This window comes from Vulpes lagopus, chromosome 5 (genome assembly GCF_018345385.1).
Source record: "Vulpes lagopus strain Blue_001 chromosome 5, ASM1834538v1, whole genome shotgun sequence".
In the NCBI taxonomy this organism is placed as follows: domain Eukaryota; kingdom Metazoa; phylum Chordata; class Mammalia; order Carnivora; family Canidae; genus Vulpes; species Vulpes lagopus.
Window position 1 is genome coordinate 71,963,614 of NC_054828.1, and position 18,767 is coordinate 71,982,380.

General features: G+C 38.5%; 1 protein-coding gene across 4 annotated transcripts in view; it reads left to right on the forward strand.

Annotated features, from left to right (window-relative positions):
• MAGI3 (membrane associated guanylate kinase, WW and PDZ domain containing 3) overlaps nucleotides 1-18,767 on the forward strand; it is a 237,506-nt gene that overhangs the window by 177,802 nt on the left and 40,937 nt on the right. For all 4 annotated transcript variants that reach the window (XM_041756277.1, XM_041756281.1, XM_041756278.1 and 1 more), the window contains 5 exons: nucleotides 3,518-3,575; nucleotides 7,680-7,774; nucleotides 12,908-13,096; nucleotides 16,333-16,938; nucleotides 18,194-18,225. In XM_041756277.1, the coding sequence (XP_041612211.1) occupies nucleotides 3,518-3,575; nucleotides 7,680-7,774; nucleotides 12,908-13,096; nucleotides 16,333-16,938; nucleotides 18,194-18,225 (980 nt within the window). The remainder of the gene's footprint in view (nucleotides 1-3,517; nucleotides 3,576-7,679; nucleotides 7,775-12,907; nucleotides 13,097-16,332; nucleotides 16,939-18,193; nucleotides 18,226-18,767) is intronic.

Consider the following 18,767-nt stretch of genomic DNA (forward strand, 5'->3'; position numbering starts at 1 on the left):
GCTGAGTGCAATAAGTCAATCGGAGAAGGACAAACAGTGTATGTTCTCATTCATTTGGGGAATATAAATAATAGTGAAAGGGAAAATAAATAAATAAATAAATAATAGTGAAAGGGAATATAAAGGAAGGGAAAAGAAATGTTAGGAAATATCAGGAAGGGAGACAGAACATAAAGACTCCTAACTCTGGGAAACGAACTAGGGGTGGTGGAAGGGGAGGAGGGCGGGTGTTGGAGGGGAACGGGTGACGGGCACTGAGGCGGACACTTGACGGGATGAGCACTGGGTGTTTTTCTGTATGTTGGTAAATTGAACACCAATAAAAATTAATTTAAAAAAAAAAAAAAGAAACGACAAATACCCACTATTTGCTTCAACATGGAGGGACCTGGAGGGTATTATGCTGAGTGAAATAAGTCAATCAGAAAAGGACAAACATTATATGATCTCATTCATTTGGAGAATATAAAAATTAGTGAAAGGGAATAAAGGGAAAGGAGAGAAAATGAGTGAAAATATCAGTGAGGGTGACAAAGCATGAGAGACACCTAACTCTGGGAAATGAACAAGGGGTAGTGGAAGGGGAAGTAGCGGCTGGGGGTGGGGTGACTGGGTGATGGGCAATGAGGGGGGCACTTGGCGGGATGAGCACTGGGTGTTATGCTATATGTTGGCAAATTGGGATCCCTGGGTGGCGCAGCGGTTTGGCGCCTGCCTTTGGCCCAGGGCGCGATCCTGCAGACCCGGGATCGAATCCCACATCGGGCTCCCGGTGCATGGAGCCTGCTTCTCCCTCTGCCTGTGTCTCTGCCTCTCTGTCTCTCTCTCTGTGACTATCATAAATTAAAAAAAAAAAAAAAAAAAATTTATGTTGGCAAATTGAACTCCAATAAAAAAAATTTTAAAAAAAATAAAAATAAAATAAAAAAAATTTTAAAAACCAAAGAAAGGTTTGTGCTTTGTTAGTTGCTAAATAAAATATTGAATCTACTTCCAGATTAATGCTGAAATATATTTATGTTGATCTTTTATCCTTATTAAGTATTAATACATTCTTGTGAGTTTTTTAGATATCAAATGGTTTAAACAGTTCTTGCAGTTTGCCAAACTTTCTAAAGAGAAAGCATAAATTCAGTTATGGTGCAGTCAGAGGATCCATCCTCACTCAGCATCACTCAGTTCCCATGCTATTTCAAGAAACTGTTAAAAGAGATCTCTTTCATGGAGGATCCTTAATGGTAATGCTTTGTGTAATATTATTAAAGAACATTTTTTCCAGATATAATCCAACAAATACTCCTCTCCATGTAATGGTTACCTGTCATAAAATATTGTACCTACATAATTGACAATTATTTGCTTCATAGCTGTGGATGATCAAAGTGAGCTGAAGTGTGTCTCAAGTCTTCTCAGCTGTTTTTTTTTTTTTTTTTAAGATTTTATTTATTCATCCGTGAAAGACACAGAGAGAGAGGCAGAGGGAGGAGAATCAGGCTCAAGGCAGGGAGCCCACTGCGGGAATTGATCCTGGGACTCCAGGATCACACCCTGGGCCAAAGGCAGGCACTAAACAGCTGAGCCACCCAGGATCCCATTCTCAGCTGTTTTGTTCTGTTTTCACATAGCCATTTTCAACTATTCCTGTCTTTTCCATCTCAGACATTTCAGCCAGGTCCTTCAAAAGAAAAATTACAAAAACTCACCAAGCTTCAGAACTACCAATTGGGGTGTGTGTGTATATATATACATATGTATGTATACATACACACACATATACATGCACAGGCAGAAAAATAAGATGGAAAAAAGGGGTGAAGGTGATTCAGAGCTTTACATCAAGAAGCTAGTTATCTATTCTCCCCCTTTATTCTGAATGTGAAATAATTTTATTAGAGCATAATAGCTTATATAGCTTGTCAGCTTCATTACAATGAAATTTTTATTTACAAAGTCAATGCATCAGGGGATTCCTGGGTGACTCAGGGGTTTAGCGCCGCCCTCGGCCCAGGGTGTGATCCTGGAGTCCTGGGATCGGGTCCCACATCCAGCTCCCTGCATACAGCCTGCTTCTCCCTCTGCCTGTGTCTCTGCCTCTGTGTGTGTGTGTGTCTCTCATGAATAAATAAATAAAATCTTTTTTAAAAAAAAAGTCAATGCAGGGATCCCTGGGTGGCGCAGCGGTTTAGCACCTGCCTTTGGCTCAGGGCATGATCCTGGAGACCCAGGATCGAATCCCACGTCGGGCTCCCGGTGCATGGAGCCTGCTTCTCCCTCTGCCTGTGTCTCTGCCTCTCTCTCTCTCTCTGTGTGTGACTATCATAAATAAATTAAAAAAAAAAAAAAAAGAAAAAAAAAGTCAATGCATCAGAACTTTGGCTAAATGAGGGAAAATTAACAAATCTTTGGATATATTCTAAGCCTATTTGTTGTCTAACATACATTGTGTGCACATGTGTGTGTTTCAGCCTAGCAGGAAAACACTAAAAGAAATTGAAAATAAAAATTTGAATCATCATAGTGTATAACTGGGTTTTTAAAACAAACTCCTTCTTGCTGGACTCCTGTGTATAAGTTGTTAGCACTAAAACCACCTGCTAGAAGCATTCCTGCCAACTTAATCCATTTCTAACTAATAAAATGATTCTTCAGAAGCATTAACTTGGAAAACAGGCAGAGTGGTAAGGAAAGAGGATTCTTTTTTGACAGGGCCAAGAAAGGTCAAGAAACAGGGTTTCTATTGGAAAGACTAGAATTATTATTATTTTTTATTATTATTATTATTAGCTATCAGAAGTTCAGCTACCTTCAGTTTTTCTGGGTATATTTCATTGATCAGTTACCTGGAATGAATAATATGTAATAGTCCTGTGTAAGATATTTCTCTGTTACCAGACGAAAATATGGATTCTGCCCAAGGTACTATAGTAGCTATTTTACATTTTCCTTGAGAAACTCAAGTTAATGCAAGGGAAAGTAGATATTTTCTTAGATTTCAAGGAAATCTCAATTGCCCACCAGAAATGGCAAAAATCCAAGGCTTTTTCAAGGGGAGAAATGGGTCAGAATAACAGAAATAATTGACAAAACTTATGTATAATGGTGAAAAATTGAACAAGCATCTGCTTCTGTATTGAACTAGAGGGTAAGTGTGTTTTGCATTATCAAGCTGTTTAAATGAAAGATCTATACCAGATGATTTTTTAAATAATTAACTTTTGTTGCTTCAGATTCGAGTAAACACCTTTGAGTTGAATGTCATCTTTTGTTCTGGGCTCCTAATTACCTGCTGAGACACTCACTAGCTACTGAAGAAGCCACTGGACTCAAACCATGTTTGTTCTTTTAAAGCCAGTCCTCAGCTTTCTGCCTGTCTCCCAAATATTAGTGTCATGAAATAAAAGACACTTAAATTCACTCATGGTGAATTCTTCTCTGTTGATTTTGAATATGGCATTTTACTCTATCTCTTTTTTCTTTTTTTGTTTTGTTTTGTTTGTTTGTTTGTTTTAATTTCCAGAACTTCCTTATGGCTGGGAGAAAATAGAGGACCCTCAGTATGGGACATACTACGTCGAGTAAGTTTGTTTCCTCAGTTAATATTCTCCCAAACGTTTTCCTTCATTATATGGCATTAGGGAATACTCAAATACAACACTTTATGTTTCTACAATCCAACTTTCAGAATTAGAAGTAGGGCAGTGAGCATTTACTTCAGTGGTTCTGAGCTCCCCAGAAGTTTGCTTTGAGTTAAATACAGCAAGAGGGAAGTTGCTATGTTGATGAATTACTGGAAGTGTTACCATTACTACAACAGCATCTAAAGGGAAAAGTAGTGTAGAAAACTGTGAAATGAGAGGATAGAGAAGATGAAATGTTAAGATCACTTCCAACACCACAGCTCTTTGGTTGTGAAGGCAGTGAAAGCACTCTAAGGGCAGTAAGCTGTAATGATCCCAAGTTTTGGAGTACAGGTTTAGAAGAGTATTATCTCTTAGGGAGTTAATCAAGGAACACTTAGTATTCTTTTGGGGGATGGGGGAAAGTTGCTTCTTACCCAGCTGTTATGGTTAAATTTAAACATAAGTTTATGTTGGAATAAAGCACCAAATACCTGCCTATGAGAAATCAGAGTCATATCAGCATCTTCGGATTTTTCTTTTCTTTTTCTTCATTTGTCCAATTGCTGCATTGTGATGATCAGAGATTGCTTTCTTTCCAAATGCTATAGGTAGAATTTTGACCTCAGGCCAGTAATGGCATTAAAAATGTTACTAGCATGTACCTAGAAACTAGTAGTCTGTACCTACTGCTGAGGTAGTGAAGGCAAAATCTTATTTCCCGAAAAAAGTAGCAAGCATGGGTACCTTCTAGTTTTATGATTGCCTCTTAATTTTTCATTACTTTTTGTTGTAAACAAGTGCCATTTCCTTGTATTTATCCCTCAAGTAAGGGTCTCTGACCCCTGTTGTAACTCTGGTCTTTTCTTTTTAATGAAGTATAGTTGACACACAATGTCACATTCATTTCAAGTGTACATCTAGTCTTTATTCTAATGTGTAGATTGTTATTTGAGTACCCACGGCCAGATTTCTGGAATGATTTCTTAAAATCTAACTTGTACCGTAAGAAAACAGCTCCATTTGACCCGTAGGTATATAACTTCACAGTGTCAACACTTTGGTTCCTTTGGAAGGCTGTGCTAATTTTTTTTTCATTATGTTATTTAATATCTTGCCGATATTATCATGTGAAAAGTATACAGCAGCTCTTTCATGGTGTGTGTGTGTGTGTGTGTGTGTGTGTGTTTTCTAAAGCATATTTAGGTAAAACAAAGAAATAGCCATTTCTCAAAGAATTGTTTGAAGGCTAACTAGAAAGGTTTTGTGGGATTTTTTTCCCCTAGCTGTTTAGTCTATTTAAATTTGACTTCAATAAACTGTTAATTGTCATTGACACTGCTGAACATGTCTGCAATAATGATCCTCATTCTCTCATTGTCCATTCCAAGTAAGTTTGAATACATGGTCAAGAGGTGAAAGTCATTTGCCGGTAATAAAATCTTGGGCTAAATGATCTGGTTCTCATTAAGCAAAGATATAATATTGAAGCAACTTTAGGGCAAATCTTGAAGTGACCTGCTCCTAGTTGTCATGGAGCGTGTGTAAAATAACCTGAATTAGAAGGAACAGCAGCAAAAACATGATTTTGTATGATTATTCCCAGGATGAGCTTATTTTACAGGAGGGTAATTTATTAGATTAAGAAAGAGCAGGCTGTACTCAAGATGCACATTAGTATGGAGTCAGCTGAGCTATGGAGTGTGGCTTGATTCCCAGATTAGTCAGATTTTGAATCCCAACCATAGTAATCTGCAGTGAGTTTACTGATGGAGATAAAAAGCTGTTACTTGAATGGCTACTCTTTGGCTCTCTCACTTTGTCAAACCAGATGGCACAATGATTGCTTTTGGCAGAGCCTTGTAGTAGTAACACCAACTGCAATGGCACTTTTTCTTTGCAAGTATTTATTTTCAGGGATGAGATTCTGAAATGGATTAATTTATTTTTGAAAATAAAATTGTTCCAAAAACTTAATGGCAGGCCTTCTCTAAGAATGCTTGCATATTTAGAAATGTTGTCTTCTTGTATTGCATTAAGTGTCTTGATGCGCTTAGGTTTCAAAGTCAAAATATACATCTGCTTGAGTATCTCAAATTCTTCGTGGAAGAAGAAGGATTTTGTTTGTGGAGATAAATTATTAAAATCCACCTATTGTAGACAAAGTTTTAATGCAGATGAGATTCCAAGTTATACATTCAGTATTTAATCATGCTTCTTTGCTACTCTTTTTTAGTTTTTCTGGTAATCTGTGATATTCTCCTATCTTACTTCCCATAGCTAGTTATAGGGAAAACAAAAGCTCTTAAATCTTAACAATATTGAGAATACAAGTAACTAAATGAAAAGGAGGGTGTTTTAACTTTTCTGTTTTGTTTTGTTATTTGGGTGGCATTTTAATCTAAATAGTTCAAGGTGACAGATGCAATTACTCTCTGCACTAAAATCTTACATTCTTTTGTCAAAGAATTTTCAGGAAAGGGCTTACTCATTTGCATACTTCTACTCTCCTCTCCCACACATTACAAAGAGTGTAAATTACTACTTTTTCTGTTTTAATGCCTAGGTGGCAAAATGAGCCCTTCATCTGATGACGTTAAAGTCATTCTAAACAGGTTTATTCTTTTCTAAGTGTCATTTTCTTGTAGTTTTACTTTTCTAAGAATATGTAAAATGTCAGTACCTAATAAGTAATGTTTAAAATAATCCCTAAATTAATACCAAAGATCTCCATTTTCCCAGAGGGCTTAGCACTTAACTCAGTGATAAGGGCTCCTCCCTGAGTAGGAAGCAGAAGCTTCTTGAGCTTTAGTGAAGTTATCACCCAAAGAATTTCAAGTGGAACTTGCCATATTTAGAGCTCTGAAACTAAATAATTGCATCTGTTGCAGAGTTAATAATGCACTAAAAACCTAAATGACATAGAGAAAGCCAGCATACCTTGCCCTGACAGGTCCCTGCTACCCTTTTCCATCACCACCATTAATGTTTACAGATGGCAAAGTAATTATCCAAATTGTATGGCTATTTGTATGCAAATTTTATAATATTCAGCCTATCTAAGGGCAACCATGATTTGAGATTCTCATGATTTGATGTTTAATTGTTGATATTTGCTAATGTCACTTTTTGTTAAAATGGATTCTGCTGGAAAATGCTATCTATCATTTGGCTGAAATATATTTGTACCATGGAAGTGCTAGAAAGTAATTCCTGTTACTTCTGTATCAGAACTGGTTCAAGTAACTTCTATACAGTAGTTGCATTCTTAACCAACTTCCACTTGACTGACTTGCCAGACCAACCAAGTGCTCTGCTCCCCCGGTGAAATGCACTTTTGCCCATCATGTACTGACTACCATTAGTTAATTGTTCACCCTTAGTCTCCCCGTGCTGTTCTGCTTTCCCCTACAGACTTGTGTGCTTTCCAAGGCAGTTGTGAATGTTCCAAATCAGAAGTACCAGTTAAATTTATACTATGATCATAATTATTTTAATTATTATATAATTATGAAAAATGTTGAGTGTGGAAGAGTTATTCTGTGATACAAATTGATAAAAACCAATCTCTTTTTTAGTTCTGCTAAATTGATGTGGGTGAGTCAGTTGGAAAAATAATAGTAAAATTCAAGAAAGCCTCTATACTTAGGTATTTCCAGAAGCGTCTGTATTAGCGACTTCATTTTAAAGAAACTTGAATTAAAATCCTCCTACCATTAACTGTCCTTTAGAAAATGAACTGATCCATTACCATCCATTCTGATTGCATTAGATGTGAGGGCTTCTCCTATGGTTTTGAAAACTGTTATTGGCTCTGCTGGGTACCTTGAGGCAGAAGCTTTAGTGAATGCTTCAGCAGCTTTCACTTCTAGGCATCTTCAATGGGCCTTTCTTTAGTTGTCAAAAGCCCTTCCACTACCATCATTCAGCTTCTCTGCATTCCATAGTTTGGAGATAAACGTTTGCCCCTTAACCTATGGGAATGAATTGGTATAACACTATTTAAAAATAATATAACTCTTTCATCTTAAACTGAAATGCCTGTCTTTCTACATTTTACAGTCACCTAAACCAGAAAACCCAGTTTGAAAATCCAGTGGAGGAAGCCAAAAGGAAAAAGCAGTTAGGACAGGCCGATACTGGGTCTTCAAAACCAGGTAGAACTTTTTTTCTCAATCTTTTCTTGTAAGAATGCCTTGTGAAATTTATATACTGAATTCATGAAAATAAGGTTTGAACTTTTTATTTTTGAGGTTCATCAGAGAATGTCTAATTTTTATCACTGTAAGGGTAGGAATAATCTTAATAAAACATCTAGACATTTTGAGAATACTGTGATTTTCCCATTCTGCTAGTATAGAAAGTTGGCAAAAAGTATCGAATAGCTTTGTCATGGGCCTGAGGTTGTGATATGAAAATTGCATTGTTTCCCATTGTTTCAGTCCAGGACAGTCTGAGATCTCTACTCCATTATGAACTTCTCCCAAGTTAATGCTTAGGTCTTATGTCTCTAACCATTCAGGACTCTTTATTAACTGATAGGAATAAATCCACTGTATTATTTGCCAATAACATTGATTCTTTTTTTTTTTTTTAATTTTTATTTATTTATGATAGTCACAGAGAGAGAGAGAGAGAGAGAGAGAGAGAGGCAGAGACACAGGCAGAGGGAGAAGCAGGCTCCATGCACCGGGAGCCCGACATGGGATTCGATCCCAGGTCTCCAGGATCATGCCCTGGGCCAAAGGCAGGCGCCAAACCACTGCGCCACCCAGGGATCCCAATAACATTGATTCTCAAGTGGGATGGCAGTGTATTAGTAACTCAGAATCATTTGGGGAACATTTTTAAAATACATAGTCCTAATATTTTGATGAGTCTAGCCATGTATATTTTGAAAAAGCTGCCTGGGAATTTCTCACATTCCACTTATGGCCCCCATCTCTTCCCCAACCTCCATCTGTCATTAATAACCAGGGTTGTCCGTATAGTCATACTGTACTAATTGAATAGATTCCTCACTTCTGTTGTCCATGAGAGAAGCACTTGTTTTTTATAGCTACAATTCAGAAACATAGTCCTGTCCCTTAGCTTCTGCATTTGATTTAATGCAGAGCAAACATTTTTATTTAACAAATATTTTTGAGCACGTACTATATGCCTAGTGCTCTACCAGTCACATGATATTCAAAAACGGTTAGGAGTAAGACAGATCTTGCCCTCAAGAGTTCACATTCTGGGGATCCTTGAGTGGCTCTGCGGTTTAGCGCCTGCCTTTGGCCCAGGGCGTGATCCTGGAGTCCCGGGATCGAGTCCCACATCGGGCTCCCTGCATGGAACATGCTTCTCCCTCTGCCTGTGTCTCTGCCTCTCTCTCTCTCTCTCTCTCTCTCTCTCTCTCTCTCTCTGTGTCTCTCATGAATAAATAAATAAAATCTTTTAAAAAAAAAAGGAGTTCACATTCTGATATAGGAAATTAATGGCTACCATATATGGTGTTGCATGTCATTCTCGGATAGCAGTTAAATGCACAGAAGGTGGAGCAGGAATGAATCCCAAATGCATAACCTTGAATGAGTTCCCTAAACTCTTTGTGCTTCTGTTTCCTCATCTATAAAATAGGAATAAGAACAGTATTTACCTCTTAAGGTGGTTCTGAGCATGCAAATTAACAGGTGTAAAGTGTTTACAATGCTATTTGGCAAATGGCTGCCAATAAATACTAGCTTTCATGGTTATGAATAATGATGTACATGTTATATTCATGGAAACATATTCGTAAGTGGTGTAAAAGAGGGAATGCTCACCTCTTGGTTGATAGAGAAAGTCAAGGCCACGGGAGGAACTTTCAAAACAGAGGATGCATTAGCAGTGGATCTTAAAGCGTTAGGAAAAATTAAATCAGACAGATGATAATTTCAGAGGAGTAAGAAGGCACGCCTGGTGGTAAGAACAGAATGTGAAAAACCATAGATGCATGAAGTGGTGGTTCCAGGGGCCAGAGAACAGGTACGAATGGCTAGAACATAGAATATTTGTGGGGTAGTAACAAGAGATGAGGTTGTAAGGGGAGCAGGCATGAGAAGAATGATTTTCAAAAAGAAATTGAGTGTTTGTATCCTGTGTTGCTGAAAAGTCCAGAAAGGCAGAAATTGAAAAGTGTGCACTGAAGTTGACTTGTCACTCTAGCAAAAGCGAGGGGAAAGGATGTAAAAATGCAATGGAACAAAGAGGGAATGGTAGGTGATGAAGTAGAGGTAGTGGATATGGGCAACTGTTTTCATAGCGTTGACTGAAAGAGGGCAGACAGAGGAGGCTAAGTGGAGAGAAACATGAATCTCTACTGCACATAATGGAAACTGAGACTTTGGTAAAGATAAGCCTTTTGCTCAGAGTCCTAGTGAGTGTCAAGCCAAAATTTGCACTTAGTTTTACTGAGTTTAAATTCACAGTTCTTTGTATTGTAACATAGAGTTCTTGAATGCCCACATCTCTGTGGCACATATCGAGGGACATTTCTCTCCCTCACTAAACTCTAAGCTCCTTGAGGGCAGAAACCATGTGTATGTTACTGATCTAGATAACCAGGCACTCTCCTATGAGCTGGGCATTAAAAGGAGAATAATGACTCAGCCTTTGTCTTTCAGGAGCTCATGATTTAGGCAGGGAAATAGACACCTAATTTTAGTACAGTAAGATAATAGACATAACAAAGGAAAGAGGAATTAAATCTGACAGTGGAAAGGGCAAGAAAAGCTTCTTAGAAGTGATAGAAGTTGTGCACGTTCTTGGAGATTGATGGCCACCATTTACTGAGATAACTGGGTCCAGTGCTCGATTGGATGCTTTGCACACACCCTCTCATCTAAGACTCAGAATATCTCTGCAAGGTCCCCTTTCAGATATCTTGATGGCATCAAGTTGCAGTCATTTGATTCATCCATTCCAAGGTGATGCTCACCACAAGGACAGAAGTACTCAACTTTATGAGTCAGAAGCCTCCTTCTATAGACAGTATGTGTGTTTGTGCTCATCTGCATTTATTGAGCAGTTACTATTGGTCAAACTCTGTTGCCTGTGCTTTTGATGCTTGCCCTAGTTTAGTCCCTGCGGCCATTGCATGAATAAGGTACTATTATCCCTATTTTGTAGATGGAGTATTTGAGATTTTAAAAGGTCCAAGAACATTTCAAGATCACTCAACAAAATCACCCAGCATGGATTTAAAATCAGGAATTTTAGAATCAAAGACACTTCCTCTCTGTTTTTCTTATTCTCACTTTTCCTGTGTTTAATTCTGATAAGACCTAATTCTGAGCGACTTCTCATTATCTTTGACTATTTTATTAGTATTTCTCAAAATTAGATGCATTGTTAAATGTCAGAGGCTTAACAAGAGCTCCATAGTGCACAGAGAGGTCACCACGAGCAGACTGGCTGGCTGGCCAGCTCTGGGAGGCACCCCCAAAACTGTTTCCGTCTGGTGAATGTGCTGCCATCTGGAGTCTAGTCCTCTAGTTTGAGAAGCCCAAAATAGCTGATTTTTCCTTCTTTCTTTCTTCTTTCCTTTCTTTATTTTCTTTATTTGTTTCATGCTGAGTGCCTTTATTTGTAAGAGATCAGCAAACCTGGGAAGAACAGGTCAAGTAAAGTAAACCTATTCCTGCCGCAAGCCAGCCTTTGTCAGTACCTTTCCGGCAGGCCTCCCTCTTGTGGGAGCTCTTTACACCACACAGTCCTTGCTGCCATAGGGGGCAGCCCCCAACCACTACTCTTTTCTAACAACATGCTTTAATGTCTACCTCCTAGATCCCTTTGCTAATAAGGGCAGCAGAGCCTATGGGTGTATAACTCTGGGCTGGATACTAGTGTTGAGGGTGAGCTGGGTAGGAAACAAATCACCTTTGTTTATGTAAGTCATTAGGGAAATGAGCATCAAAACCACAGCCAGATATTACTCCTGCCCACTAGAACTGAAAAAGCACACAGTAATCAGTGTGGGCCATGCTGCAGAGAAATTGGAGCTCTCACCCATGCTGGTGGAAAAGTAAAATGGCGCAGCCTCTTTGGAAAAGTTTGACAACTTTTCAAAAGAGTAAACATAGTTGCTGTATGTTTAGGACAACTGCTGCACTTCTAGTCCTAGTCTCTACATAAGTGGAATGAAAATGTATGCCTGCACAAAACCTTGCACTTGAATGGTAGTAACAGCATCACTCGTAATGGCCAAAAAGTGGAAACCTACATGTCCATCAACTGAAAAATGGATAAGTAAAATGTGATATATCCCTACAGTGGAATATTATTTGGCAGTGAAAAGGAACAAAGTACTCACACATGCTCAAACACAGATGAACCTCAAAAACATTACACTCAGTGAAAGAAATCATTCAAAATTCCACATATTCCATGACTCTGTTTCTGTGAAATGTCCAGATTAGGCACTATAAACAGAAAGTAGATTGGTCTTGCCTAATACTAGGGTGTGAGTGCAGATGAGAGAGAAATGGGGAGTGGCTGCTAACAGGCATGGGGATTTCGCAGAAGGGTTTCATGGCGTGCCGGGTAGAGGGGCTCCTACAATCTGGTGGTGGTTGCACAACATTAACTTATATACTTTAAATGTCTGAATTCTATCATATGTGATTCTATCTCAACAAAACTATTAAATATTTGGCAGCAAATATCAGACCATCTTCATAAAAGTTCATTTAAACAGTGCTTTGTAAATTATTAATCGCACAATTTGATCTTTTCATGGCTCCCAGAAGTACCCTCATGGCAGCCACAGTCGAGAAGGAGGAGGGGAAAGAGAAAGAGCTGTATAAATTCATTATTTGCAAATATGGATCATTTTCAGTTTTAGGACCATCTGAGGATGCCTCGGAAAATAAGCTTTTCAATGGAGCTGTATGTGTTTTCTTCTGAAAGTATTCACTGAACATTAGTACAAGGGAAGAAATGTGAAGCCCTTTACTGATAGTATTTTCAATTAGGATATGGCATCTCTCATGAACAAACAAAGCAATGAGGGGGTGATAGAGTAGGTGCTTTCACCTTTCAAATAACATAGAGGAGTCCTATCAGAGAGACATGAGGCATTGGCTAAGTTTTCCTTTAAGTGATTTAGTTTATGAATTTAAATTATGTTTTGTAATATTCGATTCTAATGTGCTTCCCTTTATGGTTTGTTATATGTAAGTTATACAGACTCTCTTAGAGGTTGACTTTGAGGGCCATGTTCATTGTTTTTATTTTTGTCCTCAACCCCATTTCTCATTTTGGTATAGATATGGAAAAATCCCACTTTACTCGAGATCCATCGCAGCTGAAAGGTGTCCTGATTCGAGCATCCTTGAAGAAAAGCACAATGGGGTTTGGTTTTACCATTATTGGTGGAGATAGGCCTGATGAGTTCTTACAAGTGAAAAATGTGCTGAAAGATGGTCCTGCAGCTCAGGATGGGAAAATTGCACCAGGTAACAAATTTCTCAGAATTATTTGAAGAGCAATGATACTATAATAAAAACTATGGTGGGGATCCCTGGGTGGCGCAGTGGTTTGGCGCCTGCCTTTGGCCCAGGGCGCGATCCTGGAGACCCGGGATCGAATCCCACATCAGGCTCCCGGTGCATGGAGCCTGCTTCTCCCTCTGCCTGTGTCTCTGCCTCTCTCTCTCTCTCTGACTATCATAAGTAAATAAAAATTTAAAAAAACAAAAAAACAAAAACAAACTATGGTGAAAAGGTTTTGTTTACATATATATTTATAAAACATATAATAAATATGTATTTACATATCTAATAACTGTATATGCGTGTATTATACATATAGTTTATATATAGAGAGAACTAGATTATACAACTGGGAAGGGGGATTTCTGTATTAAAATAGTTTATTGTCTAAATTCAATGCATGCTAATTTTGAGAGAGGGCCATTTTTTACAAGTGAGAAAGCATACTAAATGTATTGATTTTGTGAGTAATTTGTATCATCTCGAGATAGCTCCTCGACTGTGCTTAAGATAAAGATTATTAATCATCCCAGAGAATGGTTTGGTTGTTTTTCTTTGATGATGTAGGGTACTTGGGGAGCTATCTAACATGTACCTATAATCTTTTCTGAAAAATGATCCATCATGGTGTTTATGGTGATTTCAAACAAAAGATGCCCCACAGCTTTTTCCCAAGTTTTGTTGTTTGATATGGTTTGCTTTTTTGCTTCCTTAGTCTCACTGGTTGTTAGTAAAATTAAACTCCTACATTAAGAATTACAGACATGAAATTACCATTTTTACAGGGCCATATAAATTTCTTTTGTATCATTTTCCCAAAGTCTTTACTTGGTAATTGTTAGATATTTTTATATGGCCGACAGTTTTTATGGCTGAGGGGAGAGGGTTAGAGGAAGTTACACTTATGGGGGAGCTTTTAGCACTTTTTCCCAGACAGATGTTACTATGCCTTGAAGGTCACTTCTTGCCCTGTTTGCTAGTGCAAATGCATTTCCCCCATTTGGATAATTCAGTTATCATAGTACTTTTTTTTAAAATTTTATTTATTTATTCATGAGAGAGAGAGAGAGAGAGAGGCAGAGACAACAGGCAGAGGGAGAAGCAGGCTCCATGCAGGGAGCCCGACATGGGACTCCATCTCATCAGGTCTCCAGCACCACACCCTAGGCTGAAGGTGGCGCTAAACCGCTCAGCCATCCAGGCCACTCCATAATACTTTTAATGGCAGATATCAATTTATTTTCAATTAGGATATGGCATCTCTCATATTCTGCTTTCTCATTTAAGACTTAACATAAGACTTAAAACAAGAAAACAAGATAATCAAAAGTTATATTTATAAGGAAAATTTTCACTATTTCTCTGTAAGATTAACAAACCCTGGAGAGTTAAAATTATCAGTAAAACCTTTAAGCTCTCAGTTTTGACTTTTCTTTAACATTTTATCCACAAAACACATTTTGTAGGTATTCTATGTGCTGTCAGGGTTTCATAACATAGATGCAGATTTGTCTAAAACTGATGTCTAATTTACATAGCAATACAATACTTCCACAGAAATTCTGGAAACTTGACTAGGGGAGGAAGAATCCAAACCTTGTTTCTTGGGCAGCCCTGGTGGCTCAGCGGTTTGGCGCCACCTTCAGTCCAGGGCGTGATCCTGGAGACCTGGGATCGAGTTCCACGTAGGGCTCCCTGCATGGAGCCTGCTTCTCCCTCTGCCTGTGTCTCTACCTCTCTCTCTCTGTGTGTGTCTCTCGTGAATGAATAAGTAAAATCTTTAAAAAAATAAAAATAAAATAAAAACTTTATTAGTCTAATTTCTGCATCTTCTTAGATTATGAAACAAATTTCAGCACACTAACATTTGTTTTTAAATACCATTTGTGTTGATTTTTTAAAGCCTACATGCAATCAGAAAAGATTAAAACACCTTTATTTGGCATTAACCTTTTAAATAATCATATTCAAATAAAAGCAGCAAATGGATGAGACATTAGAGGGCAGATTTTATAAGTTAAGGCTGCATTAAAAAAATTCACCAACTGATGAATGTCAAGTAGTAATGATTCTGTAACAAAGTGGTTGTAATAATGTAAAATCAGGAAAGCAAAACCAACTCTTTTTTTTTTAAGATTTTATTTATTTATTCATGAGAGACACAGAGAGAGGCAGAGACACAGGCAGAGGGAGAAGCAGGCTCCATGCAGGGAGCCCAACATGGGACTCGATCCTGGGTCCCCAGGATCACACCCCAGGCTGACAGCGGTGCTAAACCCCTAAGCCACTGGGGCTGCCCAAAACCAACTCTAATAAGAATTAGTTTAGCTGACTTTTCAGTGTCTTAAATAATATGTTCTTTGCTTATGTTGAATTTTCTTGTTGCTTGTTTCTCCTTTTGAAATCTGAATTACAATAAATCAAACATCTCTGCAATAAGAAAGATGCTAAAGGAAAATACATTCATAACTTCACATTATTCTAATCATCAGCCTTAACATTTTTCAAACTAAAATGAATTTATAGATGCCTTGTAATCACTGGCCTCTTAAAATCAAGTACCATAATGTGGTATTTAAAGATCTCCTGTTTGTGTAAGTAGCTAGCTAGCCAGTGGAGTTATTTGCTCCTCTTCTAAGTGCTGAATACCTACCACCATGGACCTAACTTTCTGTGGCCACTTAAGTATGGCTCAGAAGATAGACTAACAATGACAGTATGAATTCACAGTTATTTTTCAAATGATTCCCTCGAGCTTGAGGTCATAACTCTGTGCCACAAAGATAATTAAGGTTTTATACATTTATATTCTTTTAAGAGAAGAATCACAGAAGAGAAAATGATGTATCTGTGTTCAAAATCTGTCCTTTCTGCAGTTAAGGAATAGTAAGAGGTTTCCAGAATTCAAATTTAGATGATAAATTTTTGTCCCACCCTGCCCCAACAAAAAATGAACTCGGTGGTTTTAATATTTTTAACCTGGGGGATCCCTGGGTGGCGCAGCAGTTTGGCGCCTGCCTTTGGCCCAGGGCGCGATCCTGGAGACCCGGGATCGAATCCCACATCAGGCTCCCGGTGCATGGAGCCTGCTTCTCCCTCTGCCTGTGTCTCTGCCTCTCTCTCTCTCTCTCTCTCTGTGACTATCATTAATAAATAAAAATTAAAAAAAAAATATTTTTAACCTGATTATGTCTTAACAGGTGATGTTATTGTAGATATCAATGGCAACTGTGTCCTGGGTCACACCCATGCAGATGTTGTCCAGATGTTTCAATTGGTACCTGTCAATCAGTACGTAAACCTCACTTTATGTCGCGGTTATCCACTTCCTGATGACAATGAAGATTCTGTTGTGGACATTGTTGCTGCTACTCCTGTCATCAATGGACAGTCATTAACCAAGGGAGAGATTTGCATGAATACTCAGGATTTTAAGTCAGGAGCAGTGGTTCTGGACCAGAATGGAAAACCGGGACATGCCTTGATCAGTGACCGTCTCAATGGACCATCGGATCCGAGCGAGCAGAGAGTGTCCCTGGCGTCATCCGGCAGCTCCCAGCCTGAACTAGTGACTGTCCCTCTGATTAAGGGCCCTAAAGGCTTTGGGTTTGCAATTGCTGACAGCCCAACAGGACAGAAGGTCAAAATGATATTGGATAGTCAGTGGTGTCAAGGCCTCCAGAAGGGGGATATAATTAAGGAGATTTACCATCAAAATGTGCAGAATTTAACACATCTCCAAGTGGTAGAGGTGCTAAAGCAGTTTCCAGTAGGTGCAGATGTACCGTTGCTTATCTTGAGAGGAGGTGAGTAAAAGCACAAGGGAAAAAAAAAAAAACCTTCATCGTTCATGCATTTGTATCTGCTAATCGTCCTTACTTCCAGGGGAGAATCCCTCTTTTCTCAGCCTACTTCACTGGTAGTTAGTGTGCATTTTCCTTCAGGTTCTGCCTCACTGCTTCCATAAGCAGTATCTTTTGCAGCAGTTTTTTTTTAGTTATTAGTGGTCTCATTCCTGTCCATTATGGATTTTCTTCCCTCTATATTCTTTTTAAAATCTGATTTATAGCTGTAGTAATCAGAGAGAGTCACAGCATTGTGCTGCTTCAAATGAAATATATCCTCTTAATTTCATTTTCTCTATTGATGGCAGTTATAGAAATTGACGCTTTCAACTATGGTACTTCATCTGGGCCTCTGTAATGTACCGAAGATGTTTTGAAAGAGCTAGCATCTCTGTGAATAAGCAAAATGTTGGATGGTGTGTTAATCTGTTCTGTAAAGCAATCATGATAGCCTGCGCTCGTAAAGCTTTTATCTTAAGCTTTATTATCTGTCCATAAATGTTAATTAAACCCCACAGTACCCGTGTGAGAAATACAATTTTTATTTTCCAAGGTCATCAGCTGACTTGAACTGCTCACAGACATAAATCCAGTTCCAAGGACTGATCATAAAGTTGTGTTTTGATGGGCTTTCTTAAATCCCTACCTATGAATGACTAGTATTTTCAAGAATAAAATTTAGCCCTTCACACTTCTCTCTCTGGCTTTTAGTTTTCATTTTTGAGGCAAATGAGCAGTTTAACTTCATTGGGACATTTTTCATTTTTTTCTTATTTCTTTGAGCAATTCTTGTTTCTTCTCTGGGTGATACAGTAGAATATGCTCAGAGTAAGATCTATAGAAAATCTCTTTGTGAGTACTGGAAAGTTATCCAAGGTTCCAACAAATATAACAAGGAGACCAGGGTTTGGTGTCAGACAGGACCCATGTCCATTTCCTGCCTTGCTACCTGTCAGTTCTATGGTATGAGGAAATAATGCAATCTATTTGAGTTTTTGTTTACTTGATCTGTAAGGTGGTAGTAACAATTATGCCTTAGGACTGTCATGAAAATGAAGTGAGATAATGTATGGACAAAGCCTGGCACATAGTGGGAGTTGACCATAGGATTTACTAGCCTGCTAAAAGTCGAAGCTAGTTTTGCCATAAACATGAGCAATATTTGTGATCTGGAAATGCTTCCTCTGTTTTTAAAATCTGGCTCATTTTTTTTAAGGTCCTCCTTCACCAACTAAAACTGCCAAAATGGTGAGTACACAGTGGTCCTCAAATGCTTCTTCCTAATCCAGCAAGACAGATGCAGTGCTCTCCTCCGTAAGAACAGCCCTCCGTGGTGGTGATTATCTATTGGGAGAAGTGAGGACGCATACTTCCCTGGGCTTGTATCAGAAACTCTGGGGAAGCATGTGAGTTAGAAGAGTTGGGGTTTCTGTTAAATAGACAGAAGGGTTAAGTATTTCTGTTGAATTATAGAGGCACATATGACCAGTAATCCTGTCCTCTAAATGGTAAAGCACAAGCACACTAAAGTGACTACTTAGAAGTCTTTTGCTTTCTTCATGTTTCCGAGGAGCCCGGGTAAGGAAATAGCTAAATGTTAGGGCAGATAATAAACACTCTTCCATCTTCTCCCTGACACCCAAAGACAAGCAGTGGTAGCTTCCCATAATTTCCTGGGGACTGCAAACACCCACATTTAGATAATCTTCTTAATGATGGATTAAGCAAGACTTTCTAGAGTAACTGTGGCCTCTGGGCTCAATTGGCTTGTTATCAAAGTGATAGGCTGT